General features: G+C 45.3%; 1 protein-coding gene and 2 long non-coding RNA genes across 3 annotated transcripts in view; 2 read left to right on the forward strand and 1 right to left on the reverse strand.

Annotated features, from left to right (window-relative positions):
• Positions 1-3,369: 3,369 nt before the first annotated feature.
• On the forward strand, positions 3,370-4,204 carry LOC139027861 (uncharacterized). Its single transcript, XR_011479997.1, has 2 exons — positions 3,370-3,672; positions 3,818-4,204. It is a non-coding gene; the product is annotated as an uncharacterized lncRNA (long non-coding RNA).
• Positions 3,709-4,011, reverse strand: LOC139027860 (uncharacterized). Its single transcript, XR_011479996.1, has 3 exons — positions 3,978-4,011; positions 3,824-3,906; positions 3,709-3,749 (listed from the first exon to the last, which is right to left on the reverse strand). It is a non-coding gene; the product is annotated as an uncharacterized lncRNA (long non-coding RNA).
• A 12,340-nt stretch (positions 4,205-16,544) lies between the features above and the next one.
• Positions 16,545-19,588, forward strand: part of setdb1b (SET domain bifurcated histone lysine methyltransferase 1b) — a 23,396-nt gene continuing 20,352 nt past the window's right edge. The window contains exons 1-4 of the mRNA XM_070443855.1: positions 16,545-16,669; positions 17,660-17,863; positions 18,053-18,222; positions 18,367-18,410. Of these exons, the coding sequence (XP_070299956.1) occupies positions 16,653-16,669; positions 17,660-17,863; positions 18,053-18,222; positions 18,367-18,410 (435 nt within the window). The 5' untranslated portion in view covers positions 16,545-16,652. The remainder of the gene's footprint in view (positions 16,670-17,659; positions 17,864-18,052; positions 18,223-18,366; positions 18,411-19,588) is intronic.

Raw genomic sequence — 19,588 nt, forward strand, 5'->3', positions numbered from 1 at the left:
GGCAGAATTTGGCAGTAGTTAAGCACTTCGTTGAGAAACCATACTATAATCCCATTAGATATTATACAGAAACACTAAACAGACATCTAGACTCTTAGCTAATCTGGTTAACACTAGTCATAGTAGGAGAAAACAAAACTTGAAAATAAGGTTATTGGAGACAAGTTTTGATGAAATGTAATTAATGGGGAGTGGAATTAAATCTGATTGAAATTGTTGTAAAGACTTCAGGATTAGAAAGCATTGCCAAATAAAGCCCTCTCAAACACGCTACAGATACACAGGAAGGGGAACCAACTGTTTCTCTCAGGTTGGCAGTGTATTTACTGTACCCCAAAACACACACACACACACACTTTTGGGAACTTGAAACACTGTCCAATTCTCTCTGTAGAAACATGGAGTGGATCTGCAAAAATGGGTGGATGAGGTAATGGATGAGGGGATGGAGAGAGAGAGAGGACAGAGAGAGAGAGAGTTTTGGATGAATAAGTCAGTATCCTGTCCATCTGCTACTGCACAGGTATGCCACAGAGAGAAGAGCGAGAGGAGGGACAGAGAGAGAGAGAGAGAAAGAGAGGGGGGCAGTGAGAGAGAGAGGAGAGAGAGAGAGAGGGAGGAACAGTGAGAGAGAGAAGAGAGAGTTTGTGAGAGTTTGTGAGAGTGAGAAGTTTGAAAACATGAAGGAGAGGCTCCCTGCTCTGGTTACACACTATTACATAAAGACAGACAATTAGTCTTTTCTCTCTCCACCTCCCCTACTCCTCCCTCTCAGAGATTTTCAATGAGCCAGCATTCCCCCCTCCCTCTCTTCGATCACTCTCTCATTCCCTCTCCCTCACGTCTCTTTTTCTCCATCTGAACGCTATTGTAAACGAATGTAGCAGCACTTTCATTCATCAAACTCAAGAGGGATTTCTAAAGATTAGACACGCTGGCACGACACACACACACACACACACACACACACACACACCACACAACACACACACACACAGACACAGACACAGACATCAACACACCCACACACACACACACACACACACACACACCACAACACAACACACACACACACCACACACACACACACACACACAGACACACACACACCACTAACCAAGTTCCCCCTCTCTGTGTATGATTATGTGTGCACTACAACTCAGAGCTGTACCCTAACATGTCAGTGGCTATGACTCAGCAGGAGTGGACTGGCAGTCCTGGGAGTCTCATAGAGGTAGGACTATTAATCATATAACTAACTGACAATCACACCACACCACTGGAGACATTACATACTTCAAAAGAGTTTGTATTGTTTTCTTTAAATAGGATTACAAATTCCCTTTATTTACGTTTTAATTTTCTTCAGTTGGAAAATCTATTAGCAGATTGGTTAAGAAGGCTTTGTGAATGTATAGTAAAGCTGCACACTTGACCTAAAGGGAAGATGTGTGAATCTGTCAGACAGGTGAGGAGGCTAACCAGGCTTTTTGGAACATTCTCAACTACCTGGGTCGTGTCAGACATGCAGGTGAGACAGCTGTTAAATTAATTTACTTTATTTTAACTAGAGCAAGTCAGTTAAGAACAAATTCTTCAATGACAGCTCAGGAACAGCCTAAATGCCTGTTTCAGGGGCCAGAACGACAGATTTTTACCTTTGTCAAGCTCGGGGATTGGGATCTTGCAACCGTTATGGTTACTAGTCCAACACTCTAATACACTAGGCTACCTGCCGCCCCAGGTACTTAATCAAAGTACAACCTTAACCAATCAGCATTATTATACAGCTACCTTCTAGCAATGTTACCACGACTACGAGATATGTATTTATGGGGATTCTCTGAATTCTTCTCTTGGAAGTGCCAAACACCACCACTATGTGCCCCCAGGAGTCTCCTCTAACTTTCATCTGTCCATCCCGCCTCATCCCTCCTCATCCCTCCTCCGTGGTCAGGTCAGAGTGTGTCCATCCCAGCCTTTGATGTCCAGTCCCTCCTGCCCTCTGACCTGGGGCGGTACTACCGATACAATGGCTCCTCCCCACTCCTCCTGCTTCCAGAGTGTCCTCTGAGCCCTCTTCACAGAGACCGTCAAAATCTCACACACACAGGTAGGGAAGGTGTGTTGTGTGTGTGATGGTGATATCCTTGTGCTTGAATCAAAGCATCACTATGTCCTCCTCTTTCCTTTCTCCCCCCTCTCCCTCTTGTCTTCTCCTCCTCACCATCTTTCCTCCTCTCTTCCTCCCTCTTTGTTTTCCTCTTTCCTCCTCTCTTCCTCCCTCTTTAGTCTCCTTTCCCTCTCTTGTCCACTTCTTCCTCAGCTGATGAAGCTGGAGACAGTGCTGTATGCCAGTAAGGAGGACGCTGACCGCGTCGTCATGCAGGACAACTACCGTACACCTCAACCACTTAACGACCGGACCATCCTCTCATCCTTCCCATTAGGTTGGGGAGGGGTTCTCTAACACAACCTGTCTGACCCTCAGAACACAATGAACCCCATGTCCCATTCAGGAAGACAGGTTCAGAGAGACTGGCATAATGCTAACATGTTAACAGCAGCAGAGCAAGTGCTAGCCTCGTACCTAACAGCAGCTCAGCAAGAAGGGCATGGGGCGGGCTAGCCTCGTACCTAACAGCAGCATCAGCAGGAAGGGCATGGGCGGGCTAGCCTCGTACCTAACAGCAGCATCAGCAGGAAGGGCATGGGGCGGGCTAGCCTCGTACCTAACAGCAGCATCAGCAGGAAGGGCATGGGGCGGGCTAGCCTCGTACCTAACAGCAGCATCAGCAGGAAGGGCATGGGGCGGGCTAGCCTCGTACCTAACAGCAGCATCAGCAGGAAGGGCATGGGCGGCTAGCCTCGTACCGTGACCAACTAATAACATTTCACTAAACAGTATTAGTGGACACGGTGAGGGGCTCTCAGGGAGGACATGTGGAGGAAGGCTAGCGTTAAACACTAAAGAGAGGAATGTGGTGAGAACTGTGGGAATGTCAAGGTTACTGACTGTGAAAGATGTGAATGAGATAGAGAGGGGGATAGAGGGGGCAGGACAGAGGAAAAGAGAGAGAGGGGGGGTTGAGGGAGTGATAGAGAGAAAGAGAGAGATAGAAGAGGGGGTAGTGAGGAAGAGAAAGAGGACTGTAAATGAGGGGGAGGTTGTTTACGAGATGGCTGATTCGTTTTTGCAAATCTCTTCTCTAAACACTGCACTGTTGTTGTCACATGACAAGAGAGGAAGAGAGAGAGAGGGAGTGAGAGAGAGAGAGAGAGGAAGAGAGAGACAGAGAAAGAAAGGGAGAATGGAGAGAGGGAAGAGAGAGAGAGAGAGAGAGAGAGAGAGAGACAGAGAGAAGAGAGAGAGAGAGAGAGAGAGAGAGAGAGAGAGAGAGAGAGCAGAACACAGACAAAGGAGAAAAGAATTTGTGAAAAAACTGATAGGGTGGCCTATGACAAACACCATAGGAGGCTGGTGAGAGGAGGACGGCTCATAATAATGGCTGGGGTGGAGTGAATGGAATGGTATCAAACTCATGAAAACCGTGTGTTTGATATCATTCCATTCCGCCCATCCTCCCCAATTAAGGTACCACCAGCCTCCGTGGTCAACACTCATTCCAAAGACTACAGAACACACTGTAGATGTATGATAATTTCCCTGTAGTCTACTGGTGGACAACACTCATTCCAAAGACTACAAGAACACACTGTAGATGTATAATCATTTCCCTGTAGTTCTCCTGGTGGACAACACTCATTCCAAAGACTACAGAACACACTGTAGATGTATTGATCAATTTCCCTGTAGTTCTACTTGGTGGACAACACTCATTCCAAAGACTACAGAACACACTGTAGATGTATGATAATTTCCCTGTAGTTCTACTGGTGGACACACTCATTCCAAAGACTACAGAAACACACTGTAGATGTATGATAATTTCCCTGTAGTTCTACTGGGTGAGAACACTCATTCCAAACACTACAGAACACACTGTAGATAGTATGATAATTTCCTGTAGTTCTACTGGTGGACAACACTCATCCAAAGACTACGAGAACACACTGTAGATGTATGATCATTTCCCTGTAGTTCTACTGGTGGACAACACTCATTCCAAAGACTACAGAACACACTGTAGATGTATGATCATTTCCCTGTAGTTCTACTGGTGGACAACACCTCATTCCAAAAGACTACAGAACACCACTGTAGATGTATGATCATTTCCCTGTAGTTCTACTGGTGGACAACATCATTCCAAAGACTACAGAACACACTGTAGATGTATGATCATTTCCCTGTAGTTCTACTGGTGGACAACACTCATTCCAAAAGACACAGAAAACACACTGTAGATGTATGAATCATTTCCCTGTAGTTCTACTGGTGGACAACACTCATTCCAAGACTACAGAACACACTGTAGATGTATGATAATTTCCCTGTAGTTCTACTCGGTGGACAACACTCATTCCAAAGACTACAGAACACACTGTAGATGTATGATCATTCCCTGTAGTTCTACTGTGGACAACACTCATTCCAAAGACTACAGAACACACTGTAGATGTATGATCATTTCCCTGTAGTTCTACTAGATGTTGATTGAACATTAATTCCCAACTGAATTATCGACTGCATAAACAAAGTAGCACAGCAGTATTTTTAACATGAACCCTCTGTCATGACATCACGATCATGTCAAACCGTTATGATCATGTCAAGCCTGTTATTATGTAGGCCTTATGACAGACGTACAGTAATAAGACATATGCTCTAAATAACATATTCATTTTCTCACTTGCAGAATCAGTGAAGTGTACACTGCCGTAAGATGTGGACCTTATAGTTGATTCATTATTAGAGTAGGCCTCTGGCCATGTCTATCTTTTCATGTACTAGTTGGGAATATTTCTCTGTCATGTCTCAGGAGAGATCACAGCGATAGTAATAGGCTCTGTGTGGCTGTGTTGGACTGGCTGTCATCATTCGCTTCATAGTGAAGACCTATACGGTAAGGCACTGAGCTGTTAAATGGGGTTTCTATAGCTTACTAGTCTGCCTGAGGGCTATTCTGTTTCTGATTAAATCCAACCTACAGCGTATCTGAAGTAGAGAACAGTATGGTCAACCAGATTTTTGTTTGCTGGTTACCTGTTTATCATTGAAACTGTGTATCTTTGATCCAAAATGTCCTGGGTTTACTTTTTGTTCTTGGTGTCTCAATCTTCACATTCTTCTTGGCGATTTTTCAAACACCTGCTTTAATGAAGGGTCCTTGAAAACAGGTGGAATCCTCCATAATACCTGATACCTACTGCATTCATGTGCAATACTACATGTTCATAAACCAAATAAATACTACTGCCAGTGTTCTCTGTGACAGGGTTCTAATTACAGGGATGTCTGGAGATGCTAGCCACSCCTATACTAAAAGTTTCACCCCCAAAAGTGTTTTGGCACCCCTTGAGTTGTAAAAGAAAAACATCAACGTGGGCACCCCCATCAGTGTACCTCCTAGTCAATGTGTAATTCCAACCCTGTTCAAAAATAACATMACTATGTTAACCACCAGTGATTGGTAGATTCCCTGGCCTATATGCTCAGGCCTAGGATCGGTTTGTTACTCCAATCCTAACCGTAACCATCAAGAGGTAAAAACAAAAAAACTGACCTTAGATCAGTGCTCAGGGGCAACTTCATCCTCTACCGTCTGATTGTTCCTCTGACTGTGTGATAATTGCCCACTTCTTAATCGACCCTTTGTCCCTATATTATGCACTTTAGATTTAGAACCAACAGCCTTGCTTGCCAGGCTTAATGCTAAAGACACCTGGTTAGGAATGAGACTAAAGATCTGAGYTGATTGGCTAGGTGTAAGGAATATGCCAAAAGGTTCACCCAGCCCACACCATACTGCCAATAACTATCTCATTATTTCAAATGTAGAAAACGTGCAGAGGAAAAGGATAAAGGGTCGGTTCGGGGCATGATTGTTGCCCTTTTAACATGATTCTGTCTGTGATGTGATGGTTTGTGTTTCCTGGTCACATGACACTGTGTTTTCATCACAACAGCTCCACCTCTAGCTGGGACGTCCTGCCCAGCGTCCGGCCCGCCCCCGTGCCCAGGTCACCAATCAGATTATGACCTTTGACCTTCACCCCTTTAACCCAAATCCCTGATTCTACTCCCCATCATCTGCCTTCTGTCCCTGGCTAGAGATAACTCCTAGCACCCCTAAACGTTGGTGTGTAGCCTCCAGATCTGAACGAAAGCGCATTACGACTGTATCGTTAAATCGGCCACGTTGAGCTCGTTTTACTTTTAGCCATTTATACTTACCAATCTAATCCCTTAAGATCTGCAAACACCAAGGTGGTGGGGCTAGGAGTTGTGTTTGGACTGGGACTCTAGAAATTCCAACATCACGTGTTATCCTAAAGAATCCTAATCCCTTCCTGTAATCCTGTTATTCTAGAAATTTCACAACTCATTTGTTTAAAGTAGATTGTTGTGTCTTTAAATCAAGTGTACTAATATAGCACATTTTCCTTCAATAGCTTTTTAATGCTGTAACTCCCACTGGGCACACACTGGTTGAATCAATGTTGTTTCCACGTCGACGTGGAATCGACGTTAATGTCGTCTGTGCCCAGTGGTTCCTAGTCACACCTCTCGTTGTGAGTCATTGATCGTTCACGTCCATCATTCCCTCCAAAACATTGCACCAGGCATTATTCTGCTCACCGAGCTTGTTTGTTACTCATGGAGTTTTACTGTACTTTGAAGCCTATGAATATTATTGCACATAGATTATGGCTTTATTTTGTTTTGTTGACTTTTCTTCATTTATTTTCAAGTCTGTCTCTGTTGTCTGTCGTCTGTTGTCTGTCTGTCTGTCTGCTGTCTCATGTCTGTCTGCGTCTGTCCTGTCTGTCTGTCTGTCTGTTGTGCTCTGTCTGTCTCGTCTGTCTGTCTGTCTGTCTGTCTGTCTCTGTGTCTGTCTGTCTGTCTGCTGCTGTCTGTCGTGTCTGTTCTGTTCTGTCTCTTCTGTCCTGTCTGTGTTCTGTATGTCAGTCTTCTTCTCATGTCTGTTCGTAGTCTGATCAGTCGCTGTCTTTGTCAGTCTGTCTGTTCCTTGTCACCGTACTGTAAGTCAGTCTCTCCAATACCTTCTATCCACTTGTTGTCATTTTTTCGGTCATTTACTGACATAGACATACCATTGGGATGCTTTCTCAACAAGCACACGAAATCTCATGCTCATCTGTTACATCTCGGACGTGGTTACTCACACTCGCCTATCAGGATTCGATATAACCACGTCACACTGCAAACACCTCAGGGAGAGTATGACATACACAGGATCAATCGCGCTTCTTTTCCCCCTATTGCCATGTTACGTTTCCAATTGATTCGAGATCGCACTCTTGCCTGTGCCCTCTGACATGTAGGATATAGGACCAGGGAAGGAGCTGAAACAGGACGTGTGCCTCAACACGACTCTGACACAGGAAAAAAGAAGATCCTGTCCCTCCTCAGTCTAGACCCAATCAGAGACCTCCATGAACGAACCCCCCCCCCCCCAACCACAACTCCACCTCCCTGTCAAAGGCATGGATGAATTGCCTCTATTCGCTTGGTCCAGAGGAGGCTGGTGGGAGGAGGAGGGAGCTATGGAGGACCAGGCTCATTATAATGGCTAGAATGGAATGATGGACGGTTCTCAACACATCAAACATATGGAACACCACATGTTGGACTACGTTCCATTTATTCCATTCCAGCCATTACAATGAGCCTATGCTCCTCCCACAAGCCTCCTCTTGCTCTGGTCCATGTGTCTGTCTGCATGCCTTTGGGTGAATGCATGGTCTGCTTATCGTCTACCTGTATGCATGTCACTCCTCTTTCTCCATCCACGTTCTGCGCCCTTCCTGTCCTAACTTCAGGCGCCTCATGGGCCACAGCTGGACTGCTCCTGCCGTTCACGTGATGACTATCGACCTCTCATCTTTCCTGCATACCTTCGCCATCTCGCTTGCAGACTCACACACTCCTCCAAAAGAGAGGAGGACATAATCTTCCACAGAATCACTCACTCTCGTCAGCACTCCACATTTCGCTAATTTTGTACACAAACTGTGGGTTATGTAAGTGGGCCTACAACTCATGATAACGATTGTGCTGGAGTAGTAAATTCTCAGCTCTGCACCTTCCTTAGCCTGTAGAAAGGTGTGTGTTGGGCGATGCGTTGCTGTGTCGTAATGTAGGTGTCGTGTGTAGATGTGTGTGTGTGTCGTGTGTGTGTGTGTGTAGGTGCTGATAGTGTGTGTTCGTTGCTGTGAGATATAGAGTGGTGTCGTCTGTTTGTGTGGTGTGGTGTTGTGGTGTTGTCTCGCACCTAAGAGTGTGTGGAGGGTGCAAGAACGATATGGGTTGTGTCTGGTTTAGGTACGTGGCATGCCTGTGTGTTGTGTGTATCAAGTGTGTGGTATGCCTTGTCTAGAAGAGTCTCACAAAAACGAGAGTAAGAAACACCGAAAACGAGAGTTGATGCACGATATGTTGCTTGGGCTCAGAATGGAATATGCAGACAGGTTTGTACGAAACATAAACTAACACTAGACACTGCTTCAGGACAAGCTCGTGTTTTGCACATGACTGACTTTACTAGACACTGCTGTACCCGGACAAGTGTATATATCACATTTGTCCTGGATCAATCGACTTGTAATCTCTAGTCACTTCATCTGTTCTGGGGATAGGTGGCAATTTGTGGGTTTGTACCGCTAAAAACCTAACGAATGTCTATAAACACTAACCTGCTCGTCTGGTACACTATGTTGGTTTTCATACTCGTCTCCACATCCATTCGCATGAACACTAGAAACCACTCCCGGCTGTATACGGCGACAAGTGGTATAGTACACATGATGAAACCTCAGACACACTGCTGTAGGACAAGTGGTATAGTACACATGATGAACACCTAGACACTGCTGTAGGACAAGTGGTATAGTACACATGATGAACACTAGACACTGCTGTAGGACAAGTGGTATAGTACACATGATGAACACTAGACACCTAGCTGTAGGACAAAGTGGTAGTAGTAACACTGATGAACACTAGACACTGCTGTAGGACAAGTGGTGTAGTACACCATGATGAACATACTAGAACACTGCTGTAAGGACAAATGGTGTAGTACACATGATGAACACTAGACACGCTGTAGGAACAAGTGGTGTCAGTACACATCGATGAACACTAGACACTGCTGTAGGACAATGGTGTAGTACACAATGATGACACTAGACACTGCTGTAAGGACAATGGTGTAGTACACATGATGAACACTAGAACCTGCTGTAGGACAAGTGGTTAGTAACAGTGAACTAAACTGCTGCAGCACATGGTGTAGTAACACATGATGAACACTAGACACTGCTGTAAGGACAAGTGGTGTAGTACAACATGATGAACACCTAGACCACTGCTGTAGGACAAAGTGGTGTAGTACACATGATGACACTCAGAACTGCTGTAGGAACAAGTGGTGTAGTACACATGATGAACACTAGACACTGCTGTATTACGGCACAAGTGCGGTGTAGTACACATTGATGAACACTAGAACACTGCTGTAGGACAAGCGGTGTAGTACACATGATGCAACACTAAGACACTGCTGACATAGCCTGGACAAGCGGTGTAGTCAACATACTCGCCGATCGAAACCTACACTTGCTTCATTGACAAGCGTGGTCACGTAACACATGAGAACTACTAGACACTGCTATATTGCCACAACGGCTGTAGTACACACATGAATCGATCCACCTTCAGCACACTCTCCCCCCCCCCCCCCCCGCTGTAGGACAAGTGTGGTACGCTATCACCTGCTTACTACCACCTAGTATTCCCTCACTGCCTCCTGATAAGGACAGAAGCGCCGTATATCTCCCTCCCCCGTCACCATGATTGAAACCACTAGAACACAACTGCTTCCGTATCCTCGGACAAGTGGTATACCGCTACACCGCTGATTGACACACCTAGACATCTCCCCGGCTCACCGTAAGGACAACCGTGGTGTTATACTCGTTAACTCATCCATCTCCGCATAGACACCGAGACACTGCTAGATGTAGGACAAGTGGTAGTACCCTAACGTAAAACATGATGACCACCACTAGACAACTGCTGTAGCGTACAAGTGCGATAAGTACATCATGATGAACCACTAGACCACTGCTGTACGGAACAAGTGGTGTAACGTACACATGATGAAAACTACCGTCAGACGCATCGCCTGTACGGACCAATGGCTCGTAGTACCACCCATGTATAACTCTATGAACACACTAGCTGTCGGCAAAGTGGTGTACGTACCACAAATGACTGAACACTAGACCACTGCTGCGTAGGACAAAAATGGTGTAGTAACCATATGAACCACCTAGACACTGCTGTGGACCCAGTGGTGCATAGCTACACACTGCATGAACACTACGCCACACATCGATCTCGTACAGGAGAACAAATGTGCGCTCGTAGTACCACCAGATAACCCACTAGAACACGCTGTCCGGACAAGTGTGTAGTACCCATGATGCACACTAGACCCTGTGCAGGACAAGTGGTGTAGTACCACATGATGAAACACTAACCCCGCTAGTAGGACAAGTGGCTCGCTCAGATAACACATCGATTTGGACACTCACATCCAACTAACGCTACCGCTAGGACACGTGGTGCAGTACACTGGATGTAACACTACAGACACTCGCTATACGGACACCAGCGGGTGGATGGTACACAGTGGCACGAAACCACTAGACACTGCTGTAGGACACAGAAACGTGTAGATGAACGATCGAATGAACTCTCCAGACACTTTTTGCCTATACCCCAGGGACGAAAGCGGGTGTAGTCACACATGAATGAAACACTACCGAGGCATAACTTTGCTTTGTGGACAGACGGACTGTGGTACACCAATGGGATGAGACACAGACACTGCTAAGGAACAAGCCGGACTAAGTACACCTGATGAAGTTCGGACTAGAAACTGCTTGTAGGCACCAACTGGTGTACGATACACATGATCGAACACTAGCACACTGCTGTATGGACCCAACGGTCGTAGGTACACCACTGCAATGAACCTAGACCACTGCTAATACCGGACCAAGCGGTGTAGTACACATATACAAACCAATTAGTGACACTTGTGCTACGCGCGAGACGAACGTGGTGTTCGTACAAACAACACATCCTGGGGTGGTAGGTAGCCTAGTGGTTAGAGCGTTGGGCCAGTAACCAAAAGGTTGCTGGATTGAATCCCCAACTTGACAAAGTAAAAATCTGATGTTTGGCCCCAAAACAAGGCAGTTAACTCACTGTTCCCTGGTAGGCTGTCATTGTAAATAAGAATGTGTTCTTAACTGACTTGCCTAGTTAAATAAAGGTTCAAATTAAAACATGATGAACACTAGGTAGYGGAAGAGAGCTGATAGACCCAAGATGCACTAGTTTCTACTTCCCTATGTACACACACATATAAACAAAGACGCACCATTATAATATACTTTAACCGATTATGCAGCAGAGGCTCTCAACTTGCTGCAACTTCATTAAGTGATATCAATCCATCTATCATCCATCGATTCACTTCTTTACATGTGGTCTGTGTTACTTAATTGGCAAAGAAACAAAATCCAACTCTGCCTTGATTGGGTTGTATCCATTTCCATCCCTTCCTACTTCATCAGTGGTCAGAGAAACASAGATCTATGGCCAAGGATCAGTTTCCTCTCCCCTCGTCCCCTCCTCTCCTCCTCCTCTCTCGTTCACAGCCTGGGGGMGAAATGGGATGGAATGCTGGAGGTGTTGGAGTAGGGCAGATAGGATTACTCCTTCCTTCTCAGGTTGGTCAGTAGTATCACTCTGGTGGGATTGTACCTGGATGTTCCTTACATCTTACACTCTTCTGTGTGACATCCAGTCTGTGTGACATCATTAGTGGTCTGAACATGAATATGACATSAGAATTATTCCCCTACTCCTTCATTCTCTCTCTCACTTCCCTCCCTCTCTTCACCTCTCCTGGACGGCACTCCCAACCCCCCTGGGGATGGACAAACAGATGGACGTACTCAGTCACACTTGGCACCTGTGTCCCATGAATAGTTAAAGAGGGGTTTGGTGACGATCAGGCCGTAACTGAGATTAGAACAGCCAGCAGGACTCAGTCCAGGCAACAGGCCGGGCTCTGGAACTCCCCAGGAGGCAACAACAACCAGCAGGAGGGGCAGGAGGCAGGACTAGGGGGAACAGCACGTGGCATGATGCCTACCCTGTGGTGGAAACGTAGACTTGGAAACGTAGACTTGGATGGAAGGGAGAAACAAAGCAAACAACTGTCAATCTGTGGGTAAACAAATACATGACTGTACATTAGACCACTGTGCATGTGTGTTCGTCCATAGGGATGTATATGCATATACAGTATGGAGAGGAGACACTGTAGCTGTGTTGTGTGTTGGTGTTTTGCTGAGGTGTTTAAACACTGTAATGCACCTTCACTTTCCTATAGATATACCATTACCTGACACAGGTGTGAGTACACGTGTCCTCTGCATGCTGAAGCCTGAAGAATAGCTGGCCTACAGTAGAGTGGATTGGGTAGGGTGGTAGGGACATTGGGGGATAAAGTAGGGGCCATTGAGTAAGGAACTTTCAGGAGAGAGAGAGAGAGAGAGAGAGAGAGTAGAGAGAGAGAGAGAGAGAGAGAGAGAGAGAGAGAGAGAGAGAGAGAGAGAGAGAGAGAGGGGGGGGAGGGGGGGCGAGATAAGGAGAAAGGGAGAGAGAGAGAGAGAAGATAGACTTAGTTTGACAACAACAATAAATGAAAGAAAAGCTGATCAGGACAAAATTAAGGTAGAGGAATTGAAAAGGATATGATGCCTTGGTGGCAATTCAACTTGAGACGGTGCTGGAAACTGATCCTGACCAAAAGAATGCGACTTGCTCTGTACTCTGATGCCACTAGAGAGACACTCACACAAGTGTGAGAGTACATCAACCCTATGCAATAAGATGAGAGAGAAGAGAGGAGAGAGAGAGAGAGAGAGAGGAGAGAGAAGAAGGAGAGAGAGAGAGAGAGAGAGAGAGAGAGAGAGAGAGAGAGAGAGAGAGAGAGAGAGAGAGAGAGAGAGAGAGAGAGAGACAAGCAGGAGAGAGACAACAGGAGAGAAGAGAGAGAGAGAGAGAGAGAGAGAGAGAGAGAGAGAGAGAGAGAAGAGAGAGAGAGAGAGAGAGAGAGAGAGAGAGAGAGAGAGAGAGAGAGAGAGAGAGAGAGAGGAAGAGAGAGAGAGAGAGAGAGAGAAGAGAGAGAGGAGATTGAGAACGAGAGAGAGGGGGCTGGACCCTGAGCAGTATGGTCCAGAGGGAAAGGCATTGAAAGGACAGAGAGGAGACTAAGCATTAAGACGCCTTCATTAGAACAAGCTACGTTCTAGGTTGTTAGAACAAGTAGATAGACACAAAAGCAAGGACGGACGAGAGAGAGAGAGAAAGTTTGGATTCCAGTGTTGTCCAACACCAAGCAGCAAAGGACACTTATAAAAAAGTTTTTCTACCTATATATTTTTTTAACCTTTGTCAGTCTGCATCAGTCTCATTTGAATACGATAAGTCATGGATCCTCCTCTTCTGCCGGTGGCCAGGATGGAGGTGGACCGTGGACCTGGGCTTTGCCCTCTTCTTTGTCTTCCTACTCTGTCTTCCCTGCTGTTCACCATAGTGCGCTGTGCCCAGATGGTCCTGAACCCACCCTCTTGTCGCCGCATACCAGAATACGGAGGAACAACCTGAAGAGTGACCTCACTCCATACTGGGCAGGAAATAATGTGAGCATAGTGGAAGACCCCTAGCCCGACTGTGGCTAGTGTGCTGAAGGTGGGAAGTTTGGTTTCGTAGTTAGACTTGTGGGAATCAAGAGGAGCAGGAAGCACATGAGGGATGGTACTTAAAGTTTGGATAATTCATCAGTCCAACAGATCTGGAGATGAACATCAGACACCATGATAACCTGGAAAACAGGAGCAAATGGGACCATGAGGATTTCAAATTGTTACAGTACAGTTTATGTTTAGWCAATGTGCTTTTGGGAAAGTCTACAGTTGTCAGCATGTCAAGGACCAGAGTCAGATAAACGTAGGATTGACCACCATTTTAGTGTTTGTATTCCTAATCAGCCACTGTCATATTCACATCTGCTTTCCATTAAAACAAATAGGCTAAGCCATGAGAGAAAATTGCATGACAATAAAAAGCATACTTGAATGTCTGTTTAATTTGTGATGTTTTTACAATATGCAGTCTAGGTTATAATAATAATAATTGATTACATTTTTATAGCGCCTTCCATAGAGTCTCAAAGCACTTGAAGAGCAAAAAACAAACTAGCAATATAATATTATAATCCTTATAATATCATGACAGTTCAAGCAATAGATGCCAAGTCCTTGAAAGCTGCAACTTCTGAAGATGGAAAGGGTCAATTCATGGCTTGAGCATAAGGAGCTGGTCAGAGGAAGGTCGATGATTTCATGTCATTTTGAATAAACATAATACACGTTAATTGCCAATAATTAGTGAGAGTTAAAAGTAAGGGATGAGGTAATGGGAAGAACACAACCATTGAAGAAGGAGCCTACATGTATTCCAGTCTGACTGAAAGCAGATCATTGGTGGAGGGAGAGGTCCACTTTATTTCTTTTCGGGAGGTATGATGATGCGACAGCGTAAGAATTGCGCTGTTAAGATCAGAGATTTGTCTCCTGGGTATACACCTTCGTTCGAGGTGCACATACCTACGTCTCCTGATTACAAACCAAGTCATATTACTTATAGGTCTTCATGCATTCTTGAGAATCTTGACGATCTCTAAATGGAGTCAGACAGCAGTGGTCAGCACTCTGAGGTTGAGCCAGTCCAGGATTACCTCCAGCGACAGAGCGGCCGCTTCGAGTCACGCGGCCCAGGGCTCAAACTGTGGTGTGCTTTGCTCTCCGGAGCAGGGTACCGCTAAAAGGGGTGATCAGTGGGGTAGTTTTGAGTGTGGAGGTGGATCAAATGAAAATTCCTGGTGTTTGTGACGCCTGCCGTTTGGTGAGACGTAGACCTGGTGGCAAAGGCGAGACTGACAATACCCTGTCAGGTTTGTTGAGCTTTGACACAGAGTTTCTACCTCATAAGGTCTGGTTAGGTTATATTTGATATTCTGCGAGGCCCTGTTTCGAACCTACTTTGGTGCTTTAAGTGCCAAAGATTCAGACACATTGCAGCAGTGTGTAGAAGGGAGATCCCATGATGTAAAAAATGTGCAGGAGGGTAGTCAGAGGGAGTGTACAGCTGGCATAGAGAAAGCACTGTCTGTCAATTGTGGGGGTTCCAATGCAGCTGTGGATCTGAAGTGCCCTGTGAGAGGGAGACAGGTTGAGATTGCCAGAGTTCAAGTGGGGCAGAACGTTTCCTATGCTGAGGCAGTGAAGAGAGTAGAGGATAGCCCAATGGTGAGTGAGTCAACTGGGAGGCCACCAGTGAGTAGGCCTGAAGAGAGAGAGCCAGAGAAGATGAGTTTTAGAAAGGTTGGATTTATTGCGTAATATGGTGGTGGTCAACTGCACTGAAGGAGTGGAAAAGCCAACACCTCCTTTGGCCGCCTTTCCTTCCAGTTCTTTGCTGCCAGTGACTGGAACGAATTGCAAAAATTGCTGAAGCTGGAGACTTATATTTCCCTCACTAACTTTAAACATCAGCTATCTGAGCAGCTAACCGATCGCTGCAGCTGTACATAGTCCATCTGTAAATAGCCCACCCAATCTACCTACCTCATCCCCATATTGCTTTTATTTACTTTTCTGCTCTTTTGCACACCAGTATCTCTACTTGCACATCATCATCTGCTCAGTGTTAATCTGCTAAATTGTAATTACTTCGCTACTATGGCCTATTTATTGCCTTACCTCCTCACGCCATTTGCACACACTGTATATAGACTTTCTTTTTTCCCATTGTGTTATTAACTGTATGCTTGTTTATTCCATCGGTAACTCTGTGTTGTTGTTTGTGTCGCACTGCTTTGCTTTATCTTGGCCAGGTCACAGTTGTAAATGAGAACTTGTTCTCAACTAGCTTACCTGGTTAAATAAAGGTGAAATAAAAAAATAAAATAAAAAATCACAAAAGATAGATGGTAGTTGCAGCAGCAGAGAAATATTTGTGTGTCAGAGATTTTAGTGCAGAAGATCTACAGGAAGTTTTGAGAGAAGGGTTCCACCCGACCAGGCTGACAGCCTGCAATGCTATAGGATCGTTTAGGGCCAAAATAGTGGGATGGGCTGATGGTTTTTGGGGATAGTGTATAGTAGGGTTTGATGGTGCAATTTAAGTTTTACCCCATTCCCCATTTTTTTTATCAAAATGTGCAGTCCGCATTCCGACCTGCTAAGGGCAGCAATTCGCAACACAGCATCTAGTCTGCCGGAAAGCCACAGGAKGAAGAAGTTGTATGCGGGGTATTGTGAGTGGTCTGTAGCTTTCTAGCTGAATGACTGGATAAATGGACAATAATGATGGGTGAGTTCATTAACTTCCAATAAAAATTGTCTCGATTCATAAACAGTTTTTAGTTGCAGATGCATTATACGGTAAGCGGATATAGATTTAGAGAAGGCAACTACAAAAGACTGAACCGCTTGTTAGCATAGCTAGCTAGTCTGCCTCCCCAGCTCAGTAACTTTTGTGTTAGCAAGATTGTTTGAATAAACTCAACTTGTCCGATAAATGAAGATCCACTGTGATTACGTGCACAAAATCACTTACTTTAAAAAGTGCATTCCCCCAGGAATTTCATTTAAAGCTACTACAGTACAATATTTCTGACTGCTAAACGTGTCTTCTCCGCACACCGCTGTATGCTAACCTTTTGCCGATGTGACATTTGGTAGTTGTAGTTTAAATTGTTCACTAAGTGCCCCCCTATGTTAGTATGATATACAAATGGTGTAAAAGGTTTTTGATTATAATAGCTTTCATTCCAAATAACGAGTTTCYAATGTTTATTTGGATCTTCTAAGATTAGTTAAATACGTTTATTTATAAGACTACAACTACCACGAGCACTGTCGATGTCCCTGAACAGTGGTCCCTCATTTCAAAACAATGCGACGATCACATGAAATTGAAAACACTTCCAATGCATGACCTTTGTTACAATATAAACTACTTAGGGTGATATTTTAAACAGATTGTACAGGTGAGTTTTAGCCCCAACGTGTTTAATCGGCRCTGAAACTAAAACAAGGTTCGGAATACCGTGTAGTTGGCTTGCTAGCTAGTTGACTAACACTAGCTTGATCAGTAACAATGTAATCTTCGCTAACTCTATAAAATCTCTCTCGCTTTCTTTGCCTCATCTTCACTCTGTCCTTTCTATCTCTGCCTCCTCCCCTTCTACGCTACTCCCGTTGCTTTCTTACTCTCCCTCCCTGTATGTCTCAACCCCGGTCTCTCCATCGTTCTCTCTGCCTGACCCCCGTTCCATCTCTCACTCCTGTCTCCCCCCAGGATGGAGGTGGAGGGCTGGGACTCTGGTCTGGAGGAGGAACTGGGTGTGTCTCTGGAGGAGCTGAGTAAGTGGATTGAGGAGGAGGTGGAGAGGAGCGAGGCAGTCCGCCAGAGGAAGGCCCAGCTGGCTGAGCTCAAAGAATGGGTGGAGCAGAAAGAGAAGGAAGAGGAGGTGGTGGACAAACTCTTCAACAATGCCAACCAGTGAGTGTGTGTGGGGGGGATGATGTTTCGTTTCTTTCTTTCTCAGGTCCATAGTAGAGTGGAAGACTTTAGGGTGTGTGTGTGTCAGGTCTATAGAAGAATGTGAGGCCCGGCATACTGTAAAATAGGACTGGTGTGTATGTGTGTGTTAACGTCTGTGTGATTCTCTCCATTGTGTGTGTGTTTCAGGTCCATAGTGGAGTGTGAGGCTCTGGTGAAGTCCACCTACAGTAAAATGGGTCTGGTCTACAAGGAGAGCTCTTCAGAGGATGAGGGTGGAGTGGGAGGGGTTCAGTCCTCTGATGTCATAGAAATTGARGATGATGATGACGATGATGATGTCATCGCTGTGGGCTTACGTACGTACTGACACTTACTCCCAGTGAGCTAAACAATATGTTTACCAAAGGAAACCTTTCCAGAGGGGCAGCTCCAGGATAAGACACAGGAGTGAATGTCTAACCTGGTTTRTTTTCWCTCTTCTCTGACCTCTTTCCTCTCAGTGGTTCCACCCAAGAAACCTGGGATACCTGTCCAGGATGCAATGGTGAGAACAAATAATTAGTCACACACACACACTCGTGTTAATTGAATGTGTATTAATTGACCCTGTTATCTGCAGATTTCCAGTGTTCCTCCCAGCCGGTGTTCAAGCTTGTCTCTCTCCCTTCGCTGTCTCTCTCTCTCTTTGCTGTCTTCTCTCTCTCCCTTCGCTGTCTCTCTCTCTCCCTTCGCTGTCTCTCTCTCTCCCTTCGCTGTTCTCTCTCTCTCCTTCGCTGTCTCTCTCTCTCGCTTCGCGCTGTTCTCTCTCTCTCCTTCGCTGTCTCTTCACGCCCCGTCTCTCTCTCTCCAGCCTGTCTCTCTCTCTTCCCATACATACATACATAACATACATCATACAGTGGGGCAAAAAAGTAATTTAGTCAGCACCAATTGTGCAAGTTCCCACTTAAAAGATGTGAGAGGGCTGTAATTTTCATCATAGGTACACTTCAAACTATGACAGCACAAATGAGGGAAAAAAATCCAGAAAATCACATTGTAGGATTTTTAATGAATTTTTTGCAAATTATGGTGGAAAATAAGTATTTGGTCATTAACAAAAGTTTTATCTCAATACTTTGTTATATACCTTTGTTGGCAATGACAGAGGTAAACGTTTTCTGTAAGTCTTCACAAGGTTTTCACACACTGTTGTGTATTTTGGCCCATTCCTCCATGCAGATCTCTAGAGCAGCTGATGTTTGGGGCTGTTGCTGGGCAAAACGGACTTTCAACTCCCTCCAAGATATTTCTATGGGGTTGAGATCTAGAGCCTGGCTAGGCCGACTCCAGGACCTTGGAAATGCTACTTACGAAAGCCACTCCTTCGTTGCCCCGGCGGTGTGTTTGGGATCATTGTCATGCTGAAAGACCCAGCCACGTTTCATCTTCAAGCCTTGCTGATGGAAGGAGGTTTTCACTCAAAATCTCCACGATACTGGCCCATTCATTCTTTCCTTTACACGGATCAGTTCGTCCTGGTCCCTTTGCAGAAAAACAGCCCCAAAGCATGATGTTTCTCACCACATGCTTCACAGTAGGTTTTGGGTGTTTCTTTGGATGCAACTCAGCATTCTTTGTCCTCCAAACACGACGAGTTGAGTTTTATACCCAAAAAGTTCTATTTTGGTTTCATCTGACCATATGACATTCTCCCAATCTTCTTCAGTGGATCGATCAGAG

Source organism: Salvelinus sp. IW2-2015, linkage group LG6.1 (assembly GCF_002910315.2).
Source record: "Salvelinus sp. IW2-2015 linkage group LG6.1, ASM291031v2, whole genome shotgun sequence".
Lineage (NCBI taxonomy): Eukaryota > Metazoa > Chordata > Actinopteri > Salmoniformes > Salmonidae > Salvelinus > Salvelinus sp. IW2-2015.